The following is a 17,544-nucleotide window of genomic DNA, read 5'->3' on the forward strand; positions in this document are numbered from 1 at the left end:
TTATCTTCATTTGATCTTTTCTGTTTTTGTTATTCCAATTTTGTTTTAAACTATGTTTTATTGAAGTCTTACGTTATATATTAATACCTTGTAATTTTGCATAAGAATTCTAGTGATTCATTTCCAGTTAAAATCTAGAGAGTTATTTTCATTCATTTAGGTGCAATTTTTTTATTTTAAGATGGTACATGATTTGTATTAAATGAATTTGAGAATTTTATTTATGTTTTTAACTTGTACTTATGGATTGCAGTTAGAATTGTGGGTTTGCTAGTATGAGTTAATCTATATCTTCATGCTGTGGGGAGACTTTGAAGGCTCAATATGGGAGTTTTTGATGAGTTACCTTTGCCTTCCGAAAAAGCTGTAAGCTTTGCTTTGTTCCTTTTGATGTTAGTGTAGAATATGTAGAATATTCTAGATAGTATTTATTGATGTAGTTGGTAGTTGTATATTTAGTTGGTAGTTGTATATTTATTGATGTAGTTGGTGGTTGTATATTTATTAAAGTAGTTGAGGTAGTTGGATGTACTCAATATAAAAAGGACCCATTGGGTCTCTCAATGAATCAAGAAAGTATTATTCAGATAAAACACTTCTTCCACTTCTTCTTTTCTTCATGGTATCAAGAGCTGGTTATATTCCAGTCTCTTCCTCGTTCTGATTTAATTTTAAGTCATTTTCCTATTCCTTTTTTTTCGTTTTAGCCACTGCCCAAGCCAGAATCCTTACCTAGACACCTCCAACCATGAAACCAAGGCCACCATTAGGTTCAGAACAAGATTCTGAGCCAGCCCACAGATTACTGTAGCAATTACAGTTTCACTGTAGCCAAGATTGCTCTCATTGTATTTGGAGGAACTTTTTTCTGGGTACCTGTTGTTAGAAAACCATGGACGTTGAAAATTTTGAAAATTCATCTTTTCAGAAATTGATGTCTCAACCTGCTGAGGCAACTAGTCATGTTGCTCAAAAAGGTATGGCATTCCATGTTGAACATAGTAATCGTTGGATCCTTGATTCAGGGGCCTCTGATCACATGACAGGTAATGCAACCTTATTTTTCTCCTATACCCCTTACTATCACCCGTCACGAATAAGAACAGCTGATGGGAATTTCTCCACTATTGCGGGAAAGGGATCCATTAAACTTTCTGAGCATATTATTTTGAACTCAGTACTTCATGTTCCCTCTCTTACTTGTAATCTCATCTCTATTAGCAAACTTACTGCTGAGTTGCATTGTGTTGCTAAGTTCTCTGCAAATGCTTGTATCTTTCAAGAACAGGACTTGGGGATGATGATTGGCAGTGCTAGAGAGGAAGAAGGGCTATACTATTTTACAGATGTTCATTGTGAAAAGAGGATTTTTTCGAACCACTCTCTATGTTTATCAGATGACTGTAATGATGTTTTGTTATGGCATCGTAGGTTGGGACACCCAAATTTTGTTTATCTCCAGAAGTTATTGCCGAACTTATTTATCAATAAAAAGCCAAGTTCCCTTCTTTGTGATATTTGTCAGCTTACAAAGCACTCTCGTGTCACTTATTCTCCTAAGAAATATCATGAATCTTCTCCCTTTACATTGATTCATAGTGATGTTTGGGGACCTGCTCGTGAAAAAAATGTCTTGGGTGCTCGTTGGTTTATTACTTTCATTGATGATCATTCTAGGGTATGTTGGGTATATCTCTTAAAAGATAAGTCTGAGGCAGCATCCACTTGTAAAAACTTTCATGCTATGATTCAAACTCAATTTCAGACTTCTATCAAAATTCTGCGAACAGACAATGGTACTGAATATTTTAATTCAGTTCTTGGAGATTACCTAAACCAGCATGGAATTATTCATCAAAGTTGACTTCTCTTCAGGGGGAGTCTATTGGTATTGGTATGGATGAAGATAAGCCTGAGAAACCAAATGATGTTGCTGTCTTACCTTGGCCTTTGGAAACAAGTGGAGTTATTGGGAAGGAAACAGGGGGAGCAACTATACCTGAATCTAATTATCCTCCTTGTGATCCTCCTGGTAAATGGGGAAAATTTTACAGCAGGCGCAAAACACATGAAGATACTCTAGACTGCCAGGATCCTGACTCGAGTCCTTGTTCCAGCAACCCACTTGAATGTACTAGTACAACCAACGTTGATATGCCTATTGCTCTTCGGAAAGGTACTAGATCTTGCACTGCTCATCCTATTTCCCATTATATCTCATATGAAAAGTTGTCTCCAGGTTTTCGTGCTTTCAACACTATGTTTGATAGTACCAGGATACCCAAAAATATCCAAGAAGCACTTGATGACCCAAAATGGAGGAATGCAGTATTAGAAGAAATGGATGCACTTACAAAAAATGGAACATGGGAGTTTGTAACATTACCTAAAGGAAAGAAAACTGTTGGTTGCAAGTGGGTGTTCACAATAAAATTCAATGCAGACAATAGCATCAATAGGTATAAGGCCAGATTAGTTGCTAAGGGATTTACTCAGACTCATGGGATAGATTATCAGGAGACATTTGCTCCTGTTGCCAAACTTAACACTATCCGCGTTCTGCTATCTCTTGCCGCCAACCTTGATTGGCCATTGCAACAGTTAGATGTTAAGAATGCCTTCTTGAATGGTAATCTCCATGAGGAAGTTTACATGGATCCACCTCCTGGTTTTGAAAAAGGGGATGGTTCTGTGTGCAAGTTGCAGAAGTCTCTCTATGGACTTAAACAATCTCCCAGAGAATGGTTTGGGAAATTTACTCAAGCTGTTAAGGGAATAGGGTTCACCCAAGCTCAGACTGATCACACTTTATTTTTTAAACACTTCGACAAAGGAAGAATTGCTATTCTGATCGTTTATGTTGATGACATAATTGTCACTGGTAATGATAGCGAGGAGATAACCTCTTTAAAAAAATGTTTAGCTGACCAGTTTGAACTAAAAGATCTTGGATCTCTCAAATATTTCCTTGGCATGGAAATTGCTCGGAGTAAGGAAGGAATTTCTTTAACTCAGAAAAAATACATTCTAGACCTGTTGCAAGAAACAGGTATGCTTGGGTGCAAGCCGGCAGAGACTCCAATTGAAGCTAATATCAAGATGGGAGTTAAGGACGGGGAAGATGTTGATAGGGAGCAGTACCAGAGACTAGTGGGAAAATTAATCTATTTGTCTCACACTCGTCCTGATATTGCTTTTGCTGTGAGCATGGTTAGCCAATTCATGCATTCTCCTAAGGAAAAACACCTTAGTGCTGTTTATAGAATTCTCAAATACCTCAAAAATACCCCTGGTCGAGGAATTTTCTTTAAAAAGGGGCACAAAAGGATGATTGAAATCTATACAGATGTAGACTGGGCTGGCTCTACAATGGACCGAAGATCTACTTCAGGATATTGTACTTATGTCTGGGGAAACCTTGTGACCTGGATAAGTAAGAAACAAACTGTTGTTGCAAGAAGCAGTGCAGAAGCAGAATTTCGGGCTCTAGCCCATGGTATTTGTGAAGGAATTTGGTTACGAAGGCTTCTGGAGGAGCTGAAGATCTCTTATTCCCTACCTATCAGATTATATTGTGATAATAAGGCTGCTGTCAGCATTGCTCAAAATCCTGTTCATCATGACAGAACAAAACATGTGGAAGTTGATTGTCACTTTATCAAAGAGAAATTAGAAGACGGTAGTGTATGCTTGACATATATACCTACCAAGGAACAGACGGCGGATATCCTCACCAAAGGATTACTTAAGCCGACCTTTGAGAATTTGATCAGCAAGTTGGGAATGATCAATATATATCTCCCAACTTGAGGGGGAGTGTAGAATATGTAGAATATTCTAGATAGTATTTATTGATGTAGTTGGTAGTTGTATATTTATTGATGTAGTTGGTGGTTGTATATTTATTAAAGTAGTTGAGGTAGTTGGATGTACTCAATATAAAAAGGACCCATTGGGTCTCTCAATGAATCAAGAAAGTATTATTCAGATAAAACACTTCTTCCACTTCTTCTTTTCTTCAGTTAGTATTCAATTCATGATGAGATTAGTGATCTTCTTGGCTGAAGGATTCTCTGCAACTGGTTCAATTTTAAGATATTTTGAGCTTACTGCTCTAATAGTGCTCATAGATGACTGGAATATGAGTACAACTTGTGGAGAAGTTTCACTTGTTTGTGTGGTACCCTAACCTGATTAAAATAACTTTATGTTCTATGATATGGTTCTTACAATGCAAAGGTGGAAAAGAATTTTTTGTCCAAGGTTGTATTTTCAGTCTATTTCATCTTTATTTTTGTCAAAACGCAATGGCATCATCAGATTTTTTTCCTTTTAAATAATTTTCGAAGTGTCAACAGTTTCAAAACATGGGAGCAGTAAAACCATCAGGCCCTGCCTGGCACTTTTTCCCATTCTACGCTGCAAACAGCCTTTTGAATTTCCTTTTCTTCAAAAGGTATTTCCGACCAACGTGTTTTTTATTGAGAGATTGGGTAACCTTAATAAATGGTCTCATTGCCGTATTCATGTGCCATATTGTTTTGGATAAATTGGAAGTACCCATATTCATGCATTGTAGCCTATCATAATATTCTATCCTTACTCTTTGGCCTGCATTTTCGTTTTCTTTATCTAGTTGGCTTTAAGTCTTGTGAATCATCTGGTGTTATAATCTGATGGGCCTGGAAAAGGGGGAGTTAGTTAGTTAGTTAGGGGATTCCTTTAAAATATGCTTAGAGAAGGGGATAAAAGGTGGGGGAATGTGTGGAGTGAGGTATGCATGTATTGAATGAATATTGGGGATCTCTTAGAGCCTAGGTGTGTCGGTTCTAAGGGTGAGTTGGGGTCTTTTAGTGTCTTGTTCTGCAATTAGTGTTTGTAAAAAGAGGCTCTGCCTCCATTGATGCAATAAAATCAGTGTTATAAATTTGGGTTCCATCATAATCCTTCAAGTCCTGCAATATCACATTTATTACTTGCTGTACTAGAGATTTTCTGTTATGAAGTATTGTATTTCACCACGGAAAATTTACATAGGAGTAAGATTAATCACACTATGACTAGATTGGATATACCCTTTTCCATTAGTGTTGTCATTTCCTTAACGCTCACCGGTGTTCATTGGGATGCAATGGTTCATAATCTTTGGAAAGGGGTATATGCTAATTGGGGCCTTGCATATATTGTTGCTTATTCAGATGTTGACTGTGCTGGATCTCCTAGTGATAGAAGTGTAGAAAATCAGAATTCAAACATGTTTCCGTTTTTATTTCCTATTAATTAGGATTGATTATGATTGATTAGGATTGATTGTGATTGATTAGAATTGATTGTGATTAGGATTGATTAGTCATCGCTTAGTCATTCTTAGCGATTCTTTCTTGTATAAATACTCACTCATGTAAATTATTCAATATCAATATACAAAAACTTCTTTTCAATATGGTATCAGAGCCTCGCCGCCCCCAACTTTCTCTTGTGGCGTTTCTTAGCACAAGTAGGCTGGGCCTGTTGCATTGTCCACTCTTCAAGCCCAATGGGCTCTTGTGTGAGGGGGCGTGTTGAGATATATAGTCCCACATTGGTTGTATGTGCAACTAATGTGGCCTTTATAAGGCCTTGGGCACTCCCACCCTTTGAGCTAGCTTTTGGGGTGGTGACCTCAAGGTTCTTTACATGGTATCAGAGCATGGATGGTGCCGGAATTATCATCGGCAAAGACAACTGAGCTGACCAGGACATCAGCATCAAGATCCCTCTCAGACATTTCATTTAACAGTTGGTGAGCAGCCGTGGTTTCCCCTTGACTATGCTACAAGCTTATTACAAGAAAGACCAAGTAACATAACATCAAAATAAATCTCCTAAATGAGAAACCAAAAATCAACAATGTGCTAAAAATGGCGTCGAAATGAACATCAACATGGAAGATGCCGGAATGATCATCGGCAAAGACAATTGTGCTGGAATGACCATCAGCAACATGGACGGTGCTCCCCCTCAAGAGGAACTTCTAAACAGCGCCGGAATTATCATCGGCAAAGACAATTGTGTTGGAATGACCATCAACAACATGGACAGTGCTCCCCCTCAAGAGGAACTTCTAAACAGTGTCGGAATAACCATCCAAACACTTCCATCACCGTCAAACACCTCCTTGAATTTGTCCAACACAGAAACCTAGTCTACTGACCTCCGATCAAGAAAGTGAGTTGACCATTCGACTCAGAAGGATCCGACGAGTCGACCGCCGCTGGACCCATCGCCGTCAACCGCCGCACGCGCCGCCACGCGCCGTCACACGCGCGGCCAGTTTCCGGCGCGTGAGCTCCACGCGCCGCCTTCCCAACATTTTTTTCCGCCGCGACTTGCACAGACCTTCTCGCCGGCTTCTCCCCTTCCTGTTCTAGAGGTCTGATAAAAAATTTACAAAACTTGATTTTTCATCACCGGTCAACTCTTCTTCTCCTATTCATGGCTTCCCCAAAACACTCTTCCGCCTCCTCATCACCCCTTCTAAGGCCACTAGTCATGTGGTCCAACAAGGTATAGCTTTCCATGTTGATAGTCAAAATCATTGGATCCTTGATTCTGGAGCCTCTGATCATATGACAGGTAATCTTGGCTTGTTTTGTTCATACACTCCATATTCTGAACCTTCTCGGGTCAAGATCGCCGATGGCAGTTTTTCCCAGATTGCGGGACACGGAACCATTAAACTTTCTGAGCTGATTACTTTGACATCAGTTCTTTATGTTCCTTCTCTGACTTGTAATCTCATTTCCATTAGCAAGCTCACCTTTGAGTTGCATTGCTTTGCTAAATTCTTTCCACATGGTTGTGTTTTTCAGGAACAGGACTCGGAGAGGATGATTGGCAGTGCTAGAGAGGATGGTGGACTTTACTACTTTGAGGAGGATGTGACTCATGAAGCTGTTTTCGTAGAAAAAAACTCTATGTTTCCTTTTGATTCAAGTAATGATGTTATGTTGTGGCATCGTAGGCTTGGCCATCCAAATTTTATTTATCTTCAGAAGTTGTTGCCAAACTTATTTATTAATAAAAGTCCAAGTTTGTTTTCTTGTGATATTTGTCAACTTGCCAAGCATACTCGTGCTTATTATCCTTCTAAAGTTCACCATGACTCTTCCCCATTTTCCTTAATTCATAGTGACATATGGGGTCCAGCCCGTGTTAAAAATATTTCAGGTACTCGATGGTTCATTACCTTCATTGATGACCATTCTCGAGTCTGTTGGGTGTATCTTCTAAAGGATAAGTCCGATGCTGTATCCGTGTTTAAAAAATTTCATGCCATGGTTCAAACCCAATTCCAAGTTGCTATACAAATTCTTCGTACAAATAATGGCAAAGAGTATTTTAACTCTATTCTTGGAGAATATCTTTCCCAACATGGCATCCTTCACCAAAGCTCGTGTCCTGACACACCCCAACAAAATGGAGTTGCGGAAAGAAAAAACCGACATCTCCTTGAAGTTGCTCGGGCTCTTATGTTTACCACGAGTGTTCCTAAATACCTTTGGGGAGAGGCAGTTCTCACTGCCTCGTATCTGATAAATCGAATGCCATCTCGCATTCTGAAATTTCAGTCTCCTCTTTCTAGTCTTGTTCGTATCTTCCCTTCCTTCCAAGGTGTCTCCTCCTTACCTCTCAAGTTATTTGGTTGCGTTGCATTTGTCCATATTCCCTCCCATCAACGGTCTAAGCTTGATCCTAAGTCTCTTCAGTGTGTCTTTATTGGTTATTCTCCTACTCAACGTGGCTATAAATGTTATTCACCCTTTCTTCGTAAGGTCTTTGTCTCTATGGATGTCACTTTTTCTGAGAATGACCCTTTCTTCCCCTCGACTTCTCTTCAGGGGGAGTCTATAGGAGTAGATGAAGATCAGTCATGGGAACCTACTGATGCCACGATATTACCTCTACTTTTGGAAACAGGGGGAGCTACAGAATCCTCACCATCAAGAGCCTCCTCAAAATGGGGACAAGTTTATAGCAGGCGAAAGCCTCCTCAAAGTGTGAATAACCCAGAGCCTCTACACTGCCAGGATTCTGAACCATGTTCTAGTTCCAGCACCCCAATACTTGAGTGTCATGGTGAAAATGATCTACACTTGCCCATTGCTCTCAGAAAAGGTACTCGATCTTGTACTACTCATCCTATTTCTAATCATATTTCATATGGAAAGTTGTCCCCTGGGCTTCGTGCTTTCAATACTATGTTGGATAGTACAAAGATACCGAGAAATATACATGAGGCTCTCAATGATCAAAAATGGAGGGATGCTGTCTTTGAAGAAATGAATGCTTTAGAAAGAAATGGAACTTGGGAGATAGTGACCCTACCCAAAGGAAAACAGGCAGTAGGATGCAAATGGGTGTTTACAATAAAATTCAATGCAGATAATAGCATCAACAGATACAAGGCAAGATTGGTTGCAAAGGGTTTCACTCAGACTCATGGGATAGATTATCATGAGACTTTTGCTCCGGTTGCTAAAGTCAATACCATCCGAGTTCTCTTATCTCTTGCTGCCAATCTAGATTGGCTTCTGCAACAGTTAGATGTGAAGAATGCATTCCTAAATGGTGACTTACATGAAGAAGTCTATATGGATCCTCCACCTGGTTTTGAAAAGGGAAAAGGATCAGTGTGTAAACTAAAAAGGTCTCTATATGGATTGAAACAATCTCCCAGAGAATGGTTCGACAAATTCACACAAGCAGTCAAAAGAAGAGGCTTCATTCAAGCACAGACTGATCATACTCTCTTCCACAAACACTCTAAGGATGGTAAAATTGCTATTCTTATTGTATATGTAGATGATATAATTCTTACAGGTGATGATATTGAGGAATTGAACACCTTGAAGAAATTTCTAGCAGCTCAATTTGAACTCAAAGACCTTGGCACTCTCAAATATTTTCTTGGTATGGAAGTTGCTAGGAGCAAAACAGGCATCACTCTAACACAAAAGAAATATGTTCTAGATCTTTTGTTGGAAACAGGAATGTTAGGGTGTAAACCTGCTGAGACACCTGTGGAACCTAATACCAAGTTAGGTATTGAAGATGGGAATGAGGTGGATAAAGAACAATATCAGAGATTGGTTGGTAAACTAATCTACTTATCTCATACGCGTCCTGACATTGCCTTTGCGGTGAGTATGATTAGTCAATTCATGCACTCACCCAAGGAGAAGCATCTTAGTGCAGTCTATAGGGTGCTTAGATACCTCAAGAATACTCCAGGAAGAGGATTATTCTTTAAAAAGGGGTATAAAAGGACAATTGAAATCTACACTGATGCAGATTGGGCAGGCTCATCAGTAGACAGGAAATCTACCTCAGGCTATTGCACCTATGTGTGGGGAAATCTTGTTACTTGGAGAAGCAAAAAGCAAACAGTGGTTGCAAGAAGTAGTGCTGAAGCAGAATTTCGAGCTTTAGCTCATGGAGTTTGTGAAGGAATCTGGTTGAGAAGACTTCTTCAAGAGTTGAAGATTTCATATTCCCTACCAATAAAACTATATTGCGACAACAAGGCAGCTGTTAGCATTGCTCAAAATCCTGTGCATCATGATCGAACAAAGCACGTGGAAGTTGATCGTCACTTCATCAAAGAAAAATTAGATGATGGAAGTGTGCGTTTGATATATGTTCCGACCAAAGAGCAAACGGCAGATATCCTTACCAAGGGCCTACACCGTCCAGCATTCGAAGACTTGATTGGCAAGTTGGGAATGATCAATATTTACCTCCCAACTTGAGGGGGAGTGTAGAAAATCAGAATTCAAACATGTTTCCGTTTTTATTTCCTATTAATTAGGATTGATTATGATTGATTAGGATTGATTGTGATTGATTAGAATTGATTGTGATTAGGATTGATTAGTCATTGCTTAGTCATCGCTTAGTCATTCTTAGCGATTCTTTCTTGTATAAATACTCACTCATGTAAATTATTCAATATCAATATACAAAAACTTCTTTTCAATAAAAAGATCAACCTTTGGGTATTGTGTTCTTATTGAAGGAATCTTATTTCATGGAAAAGCAAACCACATAATGTACTTGCTAGATCCAAGCAGGGTATTGAGATATGGCTCTCACTAAGTGTGAACTCATATGGTTAAAACAAATTATTCAAGAATTTAAGCTTGTGAGATAGGGCCTAGGACTCTAATTTATGACAATGAAACAACATTCCACATTCCTTTTAATCGAGTTTTTCATGAACGAATCAAACATGTAGAAATTGACTTTTATTTTATTCCTGAAAAGATTGTCCCGGGAGAAATCACTACTTCCTTTGTGAACTCCAATGATCAACTGACTGATCTCACTAAATCTCTCTGAGCTCCAAGGATAACATATATGCGTACAAGCTGGGTGCTTATGATATATATGCACAAGCTTGAGGTGGAGTGTTAAAATTAACATTTTGTTAGAACTTGTTCCAATAGTTAGTGCAACAATAGAAAATGATGGAAACTAGGATTGATTTTTATATTATTATTTTTTTGTTTTTGTAAATTCCCGTTATACTTACTGCCTTCATATATATATATATATATATATATATATATGAAAACAGTCTGCTGAGTGTAGACTCATTCAAGTAATTTTACCCTTTTTTCAAGTCAATCATTCTCCATTCTAAGATTTAATTTCATGTACAGTCACACTGACAATTTTGTCCGAAACAATGTGATGGGAATATATATACTCATGTAGGTGTATGTAAAGTTGGTAGTAGGGGATTATGTTTTACCAATGTGGTGGCATAACTAACTTTAGAATATTCTAGGGGGTTAGGCTGTGTATAGGATGGGGAATGTGAAGTGTGTAAAAGCATCTTGGAAATATTGGGACCATTTGGTATTGAATTCAGGTGAGAACCAGGGCCTCTCCAACTGTCCTGGGTAGTAGTAACATTTGGGGGAATCCTATTATAATATTTTCCTTTCTGTAATAGTCATCTTTTCTAATTTTGTAACTTAAGGTTAGAGTATTGTATAAACCAGTTTTATTAATTGCAGTATTTTCCCTTGTTCGTTATCTCTATTATATCAGTTTCCTATCACAATGATACAATTTGAGTATTATACCCTAAATACTGGATAAAGGATAAATCAATTTATAACTTGAATGTGGAATCATTATATTGAAAATGGTCTAACTATTATCTGTAGTGTATATATATATATATATATATATATATATATATATATATATATATATATATATATATTGACCATGTGTCTTATTTTACGCACTCTATGAATGGTTTATTGTTATTTATTCTTTACTGCAAATTTATAAATTAGAAGTCCAAATTATTTGTTCTGAAACTTTTATTGATATGGTATTTCTACTGCACTTAGTCTCGCATTACACTGTATATTCATTCATGACAATTTGAGTGTGCTCCATTTGAATGCAGTATTTGAGAGAAGAACTCTCTAGAGTAGATGAGAGTTGGGCTGCTCCTCGTTTTGATTCATTACCTCATGTTGTCCACATTTTGACATCAAAGGATCGTGAAACTGCTGCCCAATTTTTGAAGGAGCAAAGTGATGTTATTGAGGAGGTCGTGGATGAAGTTGTACAAACTTATCACAGTGGTTTCAACAGAGCTATCCAAAACTATTCCCAGGTTTCTTAAGATTTCATTCTCTATGATTATTTTATTGATTATAAATTGCCCGGGGACAACTGTGTCATTTTATGTAAAAAACCAATTCAACCCAAAAGCTTAAGCTGGTGGATGAGGCTACATTAATAGTTTTATATAACTCTAACACGCCCCTCACATGAGAGCCCATTGGGCTTGAAGGGTAGACAATGCACAGGCCCACATACCTGTGCTAAGAAACTCCACAATACTGAATTAATTATTAATTAAATGGGGGGTGGTGATGATCGAACTCGTGACATGAAGCTACATTAATTAACATTTTACATTGAAAGTACTGGGTGTTTGATTATGTGTATTCATGTATAGATCCACCTTGTTTGATTATGTGTATTCATGTATAGATCCACCTTCAGATTATAGTTTTCCCCCCCCCATTTATTATGTTGTCAAGTTTAGATCGTTGTCATCGCTGCTGCTGCTTTGTACAAGATATCTCTCTTTCTGATAAATGTTTTAGTTATAAGACAACAACAACAAAAAAAATCTTTTCTCAAGTAACATTTTTTGTACTTGGCTTCATTTCAAGCATTTGTGGTTATACTTTATTGATTTTTATTCCATTTCTCATTTTCACTTTTTTTTTATAATTATAACGTCTATAGTTTTGTTTCTGACCATATATTATAATTTATTTATTTATTTTGTATAGTTTTCATTACAATCTTAAGATGCTTTTTGTTATGTGATCTGCAATGCAATATTGAAATATGAGAAACAAAGAAACAATCTTAGCGGGGAGTTCTTGTATTTTATGAAAAGTTATGAAGGAATCATTATATTTAAATAGAATGAGGGATATTCTATGTTAAGATTTTATTTAACAAAATCTAGTTAGCAATAATTGAAATTGTTTGTGGTTCCTCAATTTCCTGTTAGAATTTGAAACAATTTCAACGATAACTGGATTTCTTCAGCTTCTTCCCTCTTTCATCTTGTTTAAATCTTAGAGTGTAGCTGAATTAGGACTAGCATTTCATTATGATTTTGTTTTCAATAAAAGTTTTGTTTATCTCCAGATCTTGAGGCTCTTCAGTGAATCCACTGAAAGTATAGCTGTCTTAAAGGTAGATTTGGCAGAGGCAAAGAAGCGCCTTAGTGCCCGCAATAAGCAATTGCATCAATTATGGTATCGGTCAGTTACACTGCGACACATAATATCCCTATTGGATCAAATTGAAGGCATTGCTAAGGTCCATCCTTTATTTTAGACATTTTTTAATCCAATTTTGTGACTTTTTTCAGTTGATGAGACTAATGCAGTCCCAGTTCCATCATTTAAACTTATACTAGCTTGCTCTGATTTAAATGGCCTGAGTTGGAGTTGCTTTATGCTACTTATGTAGTTTGTGCCGTTGAATAAACAGATAAATGTATTTGCATGCTTGCATTTGCAGTTTCATGTATTTATATAGAGTGTTCCTTCAATTTCAAAAGAATAAATAATTATATAGACTGTGCTATCTATCTGAAATCTTTGTAGTGATTCTCAACTGTCAAAAGAACCACTTGACCTTAAAACTTTATTCATTAAGTTAGGGAACAAGAATTATTTGCTCAAACATGACAATTCATATGAGAGCCTATTGGGCTTGGAATGGAGATAAAATAGAGGCTATCAATTTTCTGCAACTGAAACTAAGTGCTATTATAGTTGAAGCTAAATAATAAACCCAATAGGATAAATTTGTGCGTTTGTAATAGTCCATGCATATGTCTATATTTATTGATGCTAGTGTTGATTATAATGATTTGATCTCGGATATATAATCCAAAATTGGTTCCTAATTGATTCTTCAATATATATGTGATATCCTACCATAAATACCAAAAATATTCTAGTGCTCCTTATGTGCCAAGCTTGTCACATATATAGTTGAATCGAGGCCTTTAAGATCCTTAGTGGAAATATCTGCAAGTTGATCTTTAGATATTACAATTATTATCACATTATATCCTAAATTTTCTCCCAAACAAAATGGCAACCAATCTCAATATGCTTAGTCCTTTCATAAAATATAAGATTTGAAGATAAACGTAGCTCAACTTGATTGTCACATGAGTTTCATTGGCTGCGATTTACACTTTCAATTCTTTAAGGCTTAAGCAAATGCTTTAACCAAATGAGTTCACAAGTCCTAGTTTCAGTTGCTCGATACTCATCTTTTGCACTTGATTTGACAATTACCGTGTGCTTCTTGCTTTTCCACGAATCAGGTTTCCTCCAAAAGAATGTAGTAGAGCATCCATTTGAGGGAGATCTTGCCTTCACAACGAAGATCTTGTCTCTTTACTATGACGTAATTTAATTTCCAGCTAACCTTCAATAACAAGGATCTAATTACGATCTCCATATCCTGGTAGCAGTTTTACCTGTGTATCAATGGGTTTGCATCCTAGCATGCTAGTTTCTTCCAAGATGTCTGTAGCATACTTCCTCATGGTGATGGATATGCCATATCTAGATTTTGCCACCTTGATACCTAAGAAATGTTGGAGCTTGCTAAGATCCTTTGTCTAAAAATGTTTGAAATAAATGTTGTTTCAATTGTTCAATGCGAGCGAAGTAACTTCCAATAATAACAATGCCATACACATAAACAAGATAGATGCATAGGTTGGGAGATTGATGCTGATTGAAAGCATAATGATCTGCTTGACTAGAAGTTATGGCGAAGTCTTGAACAATTGTGCTAAAGTGGCCAAACTAAGCCCGAGGGGATTGCTTTAGGCCGTACAATGATTTGTGAAGCATAGACATCAACCGGGACTCCTTTTGAGCAGTAAAGCCAGGCAATTGTTACTCCATGTCAATTTCCTCTTGTAAATCACTATGGAGGCTTTCTTGATGTCAATCAATAGAGAGCCCAATGACAAACAATAGCCATGACAAGGAAAAATTGGACAAGGTCCATTTTAGCTATTCAAAAGGTGTCAAAACCAATGATTTGAGTGTATTCTTTGGCGACCAAATGGGTCTTCAACCAGGTAACAGAGCTATCTGGACCAATTTTAATAGTAAATACCTAGTGACAACCAACAATAAATTTCCTATAAGTTTAGGCGTAGGATTCTATGTGACATTAGAGTGCAAGGAAGACATCTCATCTATCCGTGGTTTTAAAAACGGATACAAAAGATAGACTAGAAACAAAGGGCATGTGGGGCGAAGAAAGACGATCACGAGTCTTATGACTGAGAAAAACATAAAGTGGACTAGGATGACAAGTATATTATTTACTCTTTCTAAGAACAATAGGTGGATTTTCTATTGCAAGAATCATTATTGACAGAACGACAACCGAAGATGGTGAGACATCAGGAACATTCTCTAACATAGGATTGGCAATAGGCGGTCGAGATCGACACTCATAAGTTATAAGAGGACAAGGAACTAACTTAGGACTAGAGTTACTGGTGGAGGCCAAAAGAGGATCATAAAAAGGAATAGGGAATATAGTATCAACCTAAGAGACCTCTGTTGGTGAAGGAGAGAAAGCTTATTGATAAAAAATGTGATGTCAGCAAACTTGACATCGTCTTAGATCGAGAAGGTAACACAAATAACTTTTCTGAATAAGGAAACATCCAAGGAACAAATATTGAACGCTTTTGCAGTGAACGTGACTTTCCCTAGAGTAAAATTATGAACAAAACAAGTACAACTAAAAACATGATGAGACACAGGATAAACAAAAGTATAAGGAAATAATATATTATGAGGAATTTGGTTATCTAACACAGAGGAGGCCATGTTGTTTATCAGATAATATGTTGTAAGAATAACATCCCCAAAAGATGAATAATAACATTCATATGCAAGAGTAAAGTATGGCTGTTTCAATTATATGTCAATTTTTGTGTTCAGCCACTCCATTCTGTTGTGTAGTATAAGGACAATTAGTTTGATACAAGATACCTTGTGTCATAAAATTCCTAAAAGTCAGAAGACATATTCTCGTGCAAATTCACTATGCAAAATATGGATAGCTAGTCCCAGAGATGACTAAGAAAAGCAAGCAATGAGTTTTCCAATTTGTTCAACAAAGGTCTCCAAGGATGCTTTTAAATGAAGGTAGGCCTTATAGTCTACAATACGAATGGTCACACTGGGAGCAGATGATGTTGACTCGGTTTGAGTAAAATTAGCTGTGCTAGTCTTCCATGTTTCGCTCGACAACCCTCCTCCAAATGTCCTAATTTATTACAAAAAGAGCATCAAGGTCTTTCACGATCACGACCACTACTACTCCCAGAATTATTAACTTGTGAGATAACAACAGAGGAATCAAGTGTTGGCATGGTTGGTTAAGTAGATGCTAGTGGAGTCATATCAGGGATGTTCAACAGGCGCTGAAAGGTCTGAGATAAAGTGGGACTATTAGCACTATTCGGAATTTGTTGACAGGATAGGGATATTGGCGAGCACAACGGAATTCTTGGCAGCTGAGCTAGGGGAAATAGTCTCAGAGAAATCATAATTGTTATCCCTTATTGTGTTAAATTAAAGGGGTTCACCAAAAGATAGGAAAATCACCTATATGATGGTGAAAAATAACTAGGTAGATCTGGACGTGCTAGAGAGCGTCCCACAAACATGAGAAACGTGGGACCCATGTTCTAAAGTAGGCCCGAGATGGCTCATGTAATGATTTCGTATGATTATGTTAAGGGATGGCACCAGAAAAGCAAGGGATAAGCCTTCAGTACCAACTTGAAGTTAGAGAGTAAACTTGATAGGATGAATTTGTGTGTCTATTACACATATATTCTCTATGTATTTAAGTGTAAGTATAAATAGTATTGATTACAATGGTTTAATCGTAGATATTAGAATAGTATGTTAAAGTAGTTCAGTGTATATAATAGAATAGTCCTAAATCTTGTGGGCTTAGCCCATTAGGTCAGTTAGTCTCTTTAAATAGAGAGCTCTTTTACAGTTGTAATACACACTTATTTCAATCTCAAGTTGGTATTAGAGAAAATATGTTTCAGGAACTTTCGCTTCCGCTAAAACCCTAAGTACACTGCTTAGGTGTTCTCTCCTTGTACGTTGTGCGTCCCTCTAGCTTGTTTCTGCAACTGTCAGTCACAGCGGAGGAAACACTGTTCACGTCTCGGGTACTGTTCATCGCCGGTACTTTTAACGAGGACCACCGTTCGTGTCGCTGGAGTTACTGTTCATCTGCCGGAAACACTTCATCGCAAAAAAAAGACCCTGTTCTGACGTCCTTTTTTGATCGTTTCAGGACAGATCTGCTCGGTTTTGTCTCCTTCTAGATTTGATTTTGGTTCTTTGTGGGTCTCTTGTTTAGCGCGTGTTTCTTCTTGTTTGGCTATCAATTTGATTATATTTGCTTTGTTCTGCAAGTTTTTATTGCATTCATAATGGCAGAATCATCTCTTGTTCACACAAAGTATGAGGAGCGTTGTTACACGAAATATCCTCACCTGCGACCCTCTCATGTTGCGAATATAGCTCAGTCAGATACTACTTTCATCTGGTTCAGTCTCTCTCTATCCTACAGACTATGCAACATTCCAGACTCTTCTCAGGAAGGCTTTTCTTCAGTCTCAACCTTATGCTCCATATACTGGTAATCCTGTTGCTTGTGTTTCTCATTCTACATCAATTGGTCCTTGGATATTTGACTCAGGTGTTACCGATCACCTCTGTAGTAATAAGGAACTTTTTACATCTCTTATTTATTCTGATCATTTACCTTCCTTTACCATTGTTGGCACTAAAACCCCTGTTCGGGGGATTGGACAAGCTCGTCCAATCTTTTTTTTGACCTTGACATCTGTCTATTATATTCCTAGCA

The 17,544-nt window shown here is 37.5% G+C and overlaps 1 protein-coding gene across 1 annotated transcript in view; it reads left to right on the forward strand.

The window, feature by feature from the left end:
* Positions 1-254: 254 nt before the first annotated feature.
* The window catches only part of LOC133312568 (exocyst complex component SEC8-like), a gene marked incomplete at its 3' end in the record, with an annotated part of 39,781 nt that continues 22,491 nt past the window's right edge, over positions 255-17,544 (forward strand). Inside the window, exons 1-3 of the mRNA XM_061513793.1 lie at positions 255-366; positions 11,468-11,680; positions 12,739-12,912. Of these exons, the coding sequence (XP_061369777.1) occupies positions 325-366; positions 11,468-11,680; positions 12,739-12,912 (429 nt within the window). The remainder of the gene's footprint in view (positions 367-11,467; positions 11,681-12,738; positions 12,913-17,544) is intronic.

Source organism: Gastrolobium bilobum, unplaced genomic scaffold, assembly GCF_033153095.1.
Source record: "Gastrolobium bilobum isolate Gb01-03AN ecotype WA unplaced genomic scaffold, APGP_CSIRO_Gbil_v1 utg120982, whole genome shotgun sequence".
NCBI classification, from domain to species: domain Eukaryota; kingdom Viridiplantae; phylum Streptophyta; class Magnoliopsida; order Fabales; family Fabaceae; genus Gastrolobium; species Gastrolobium bilobum.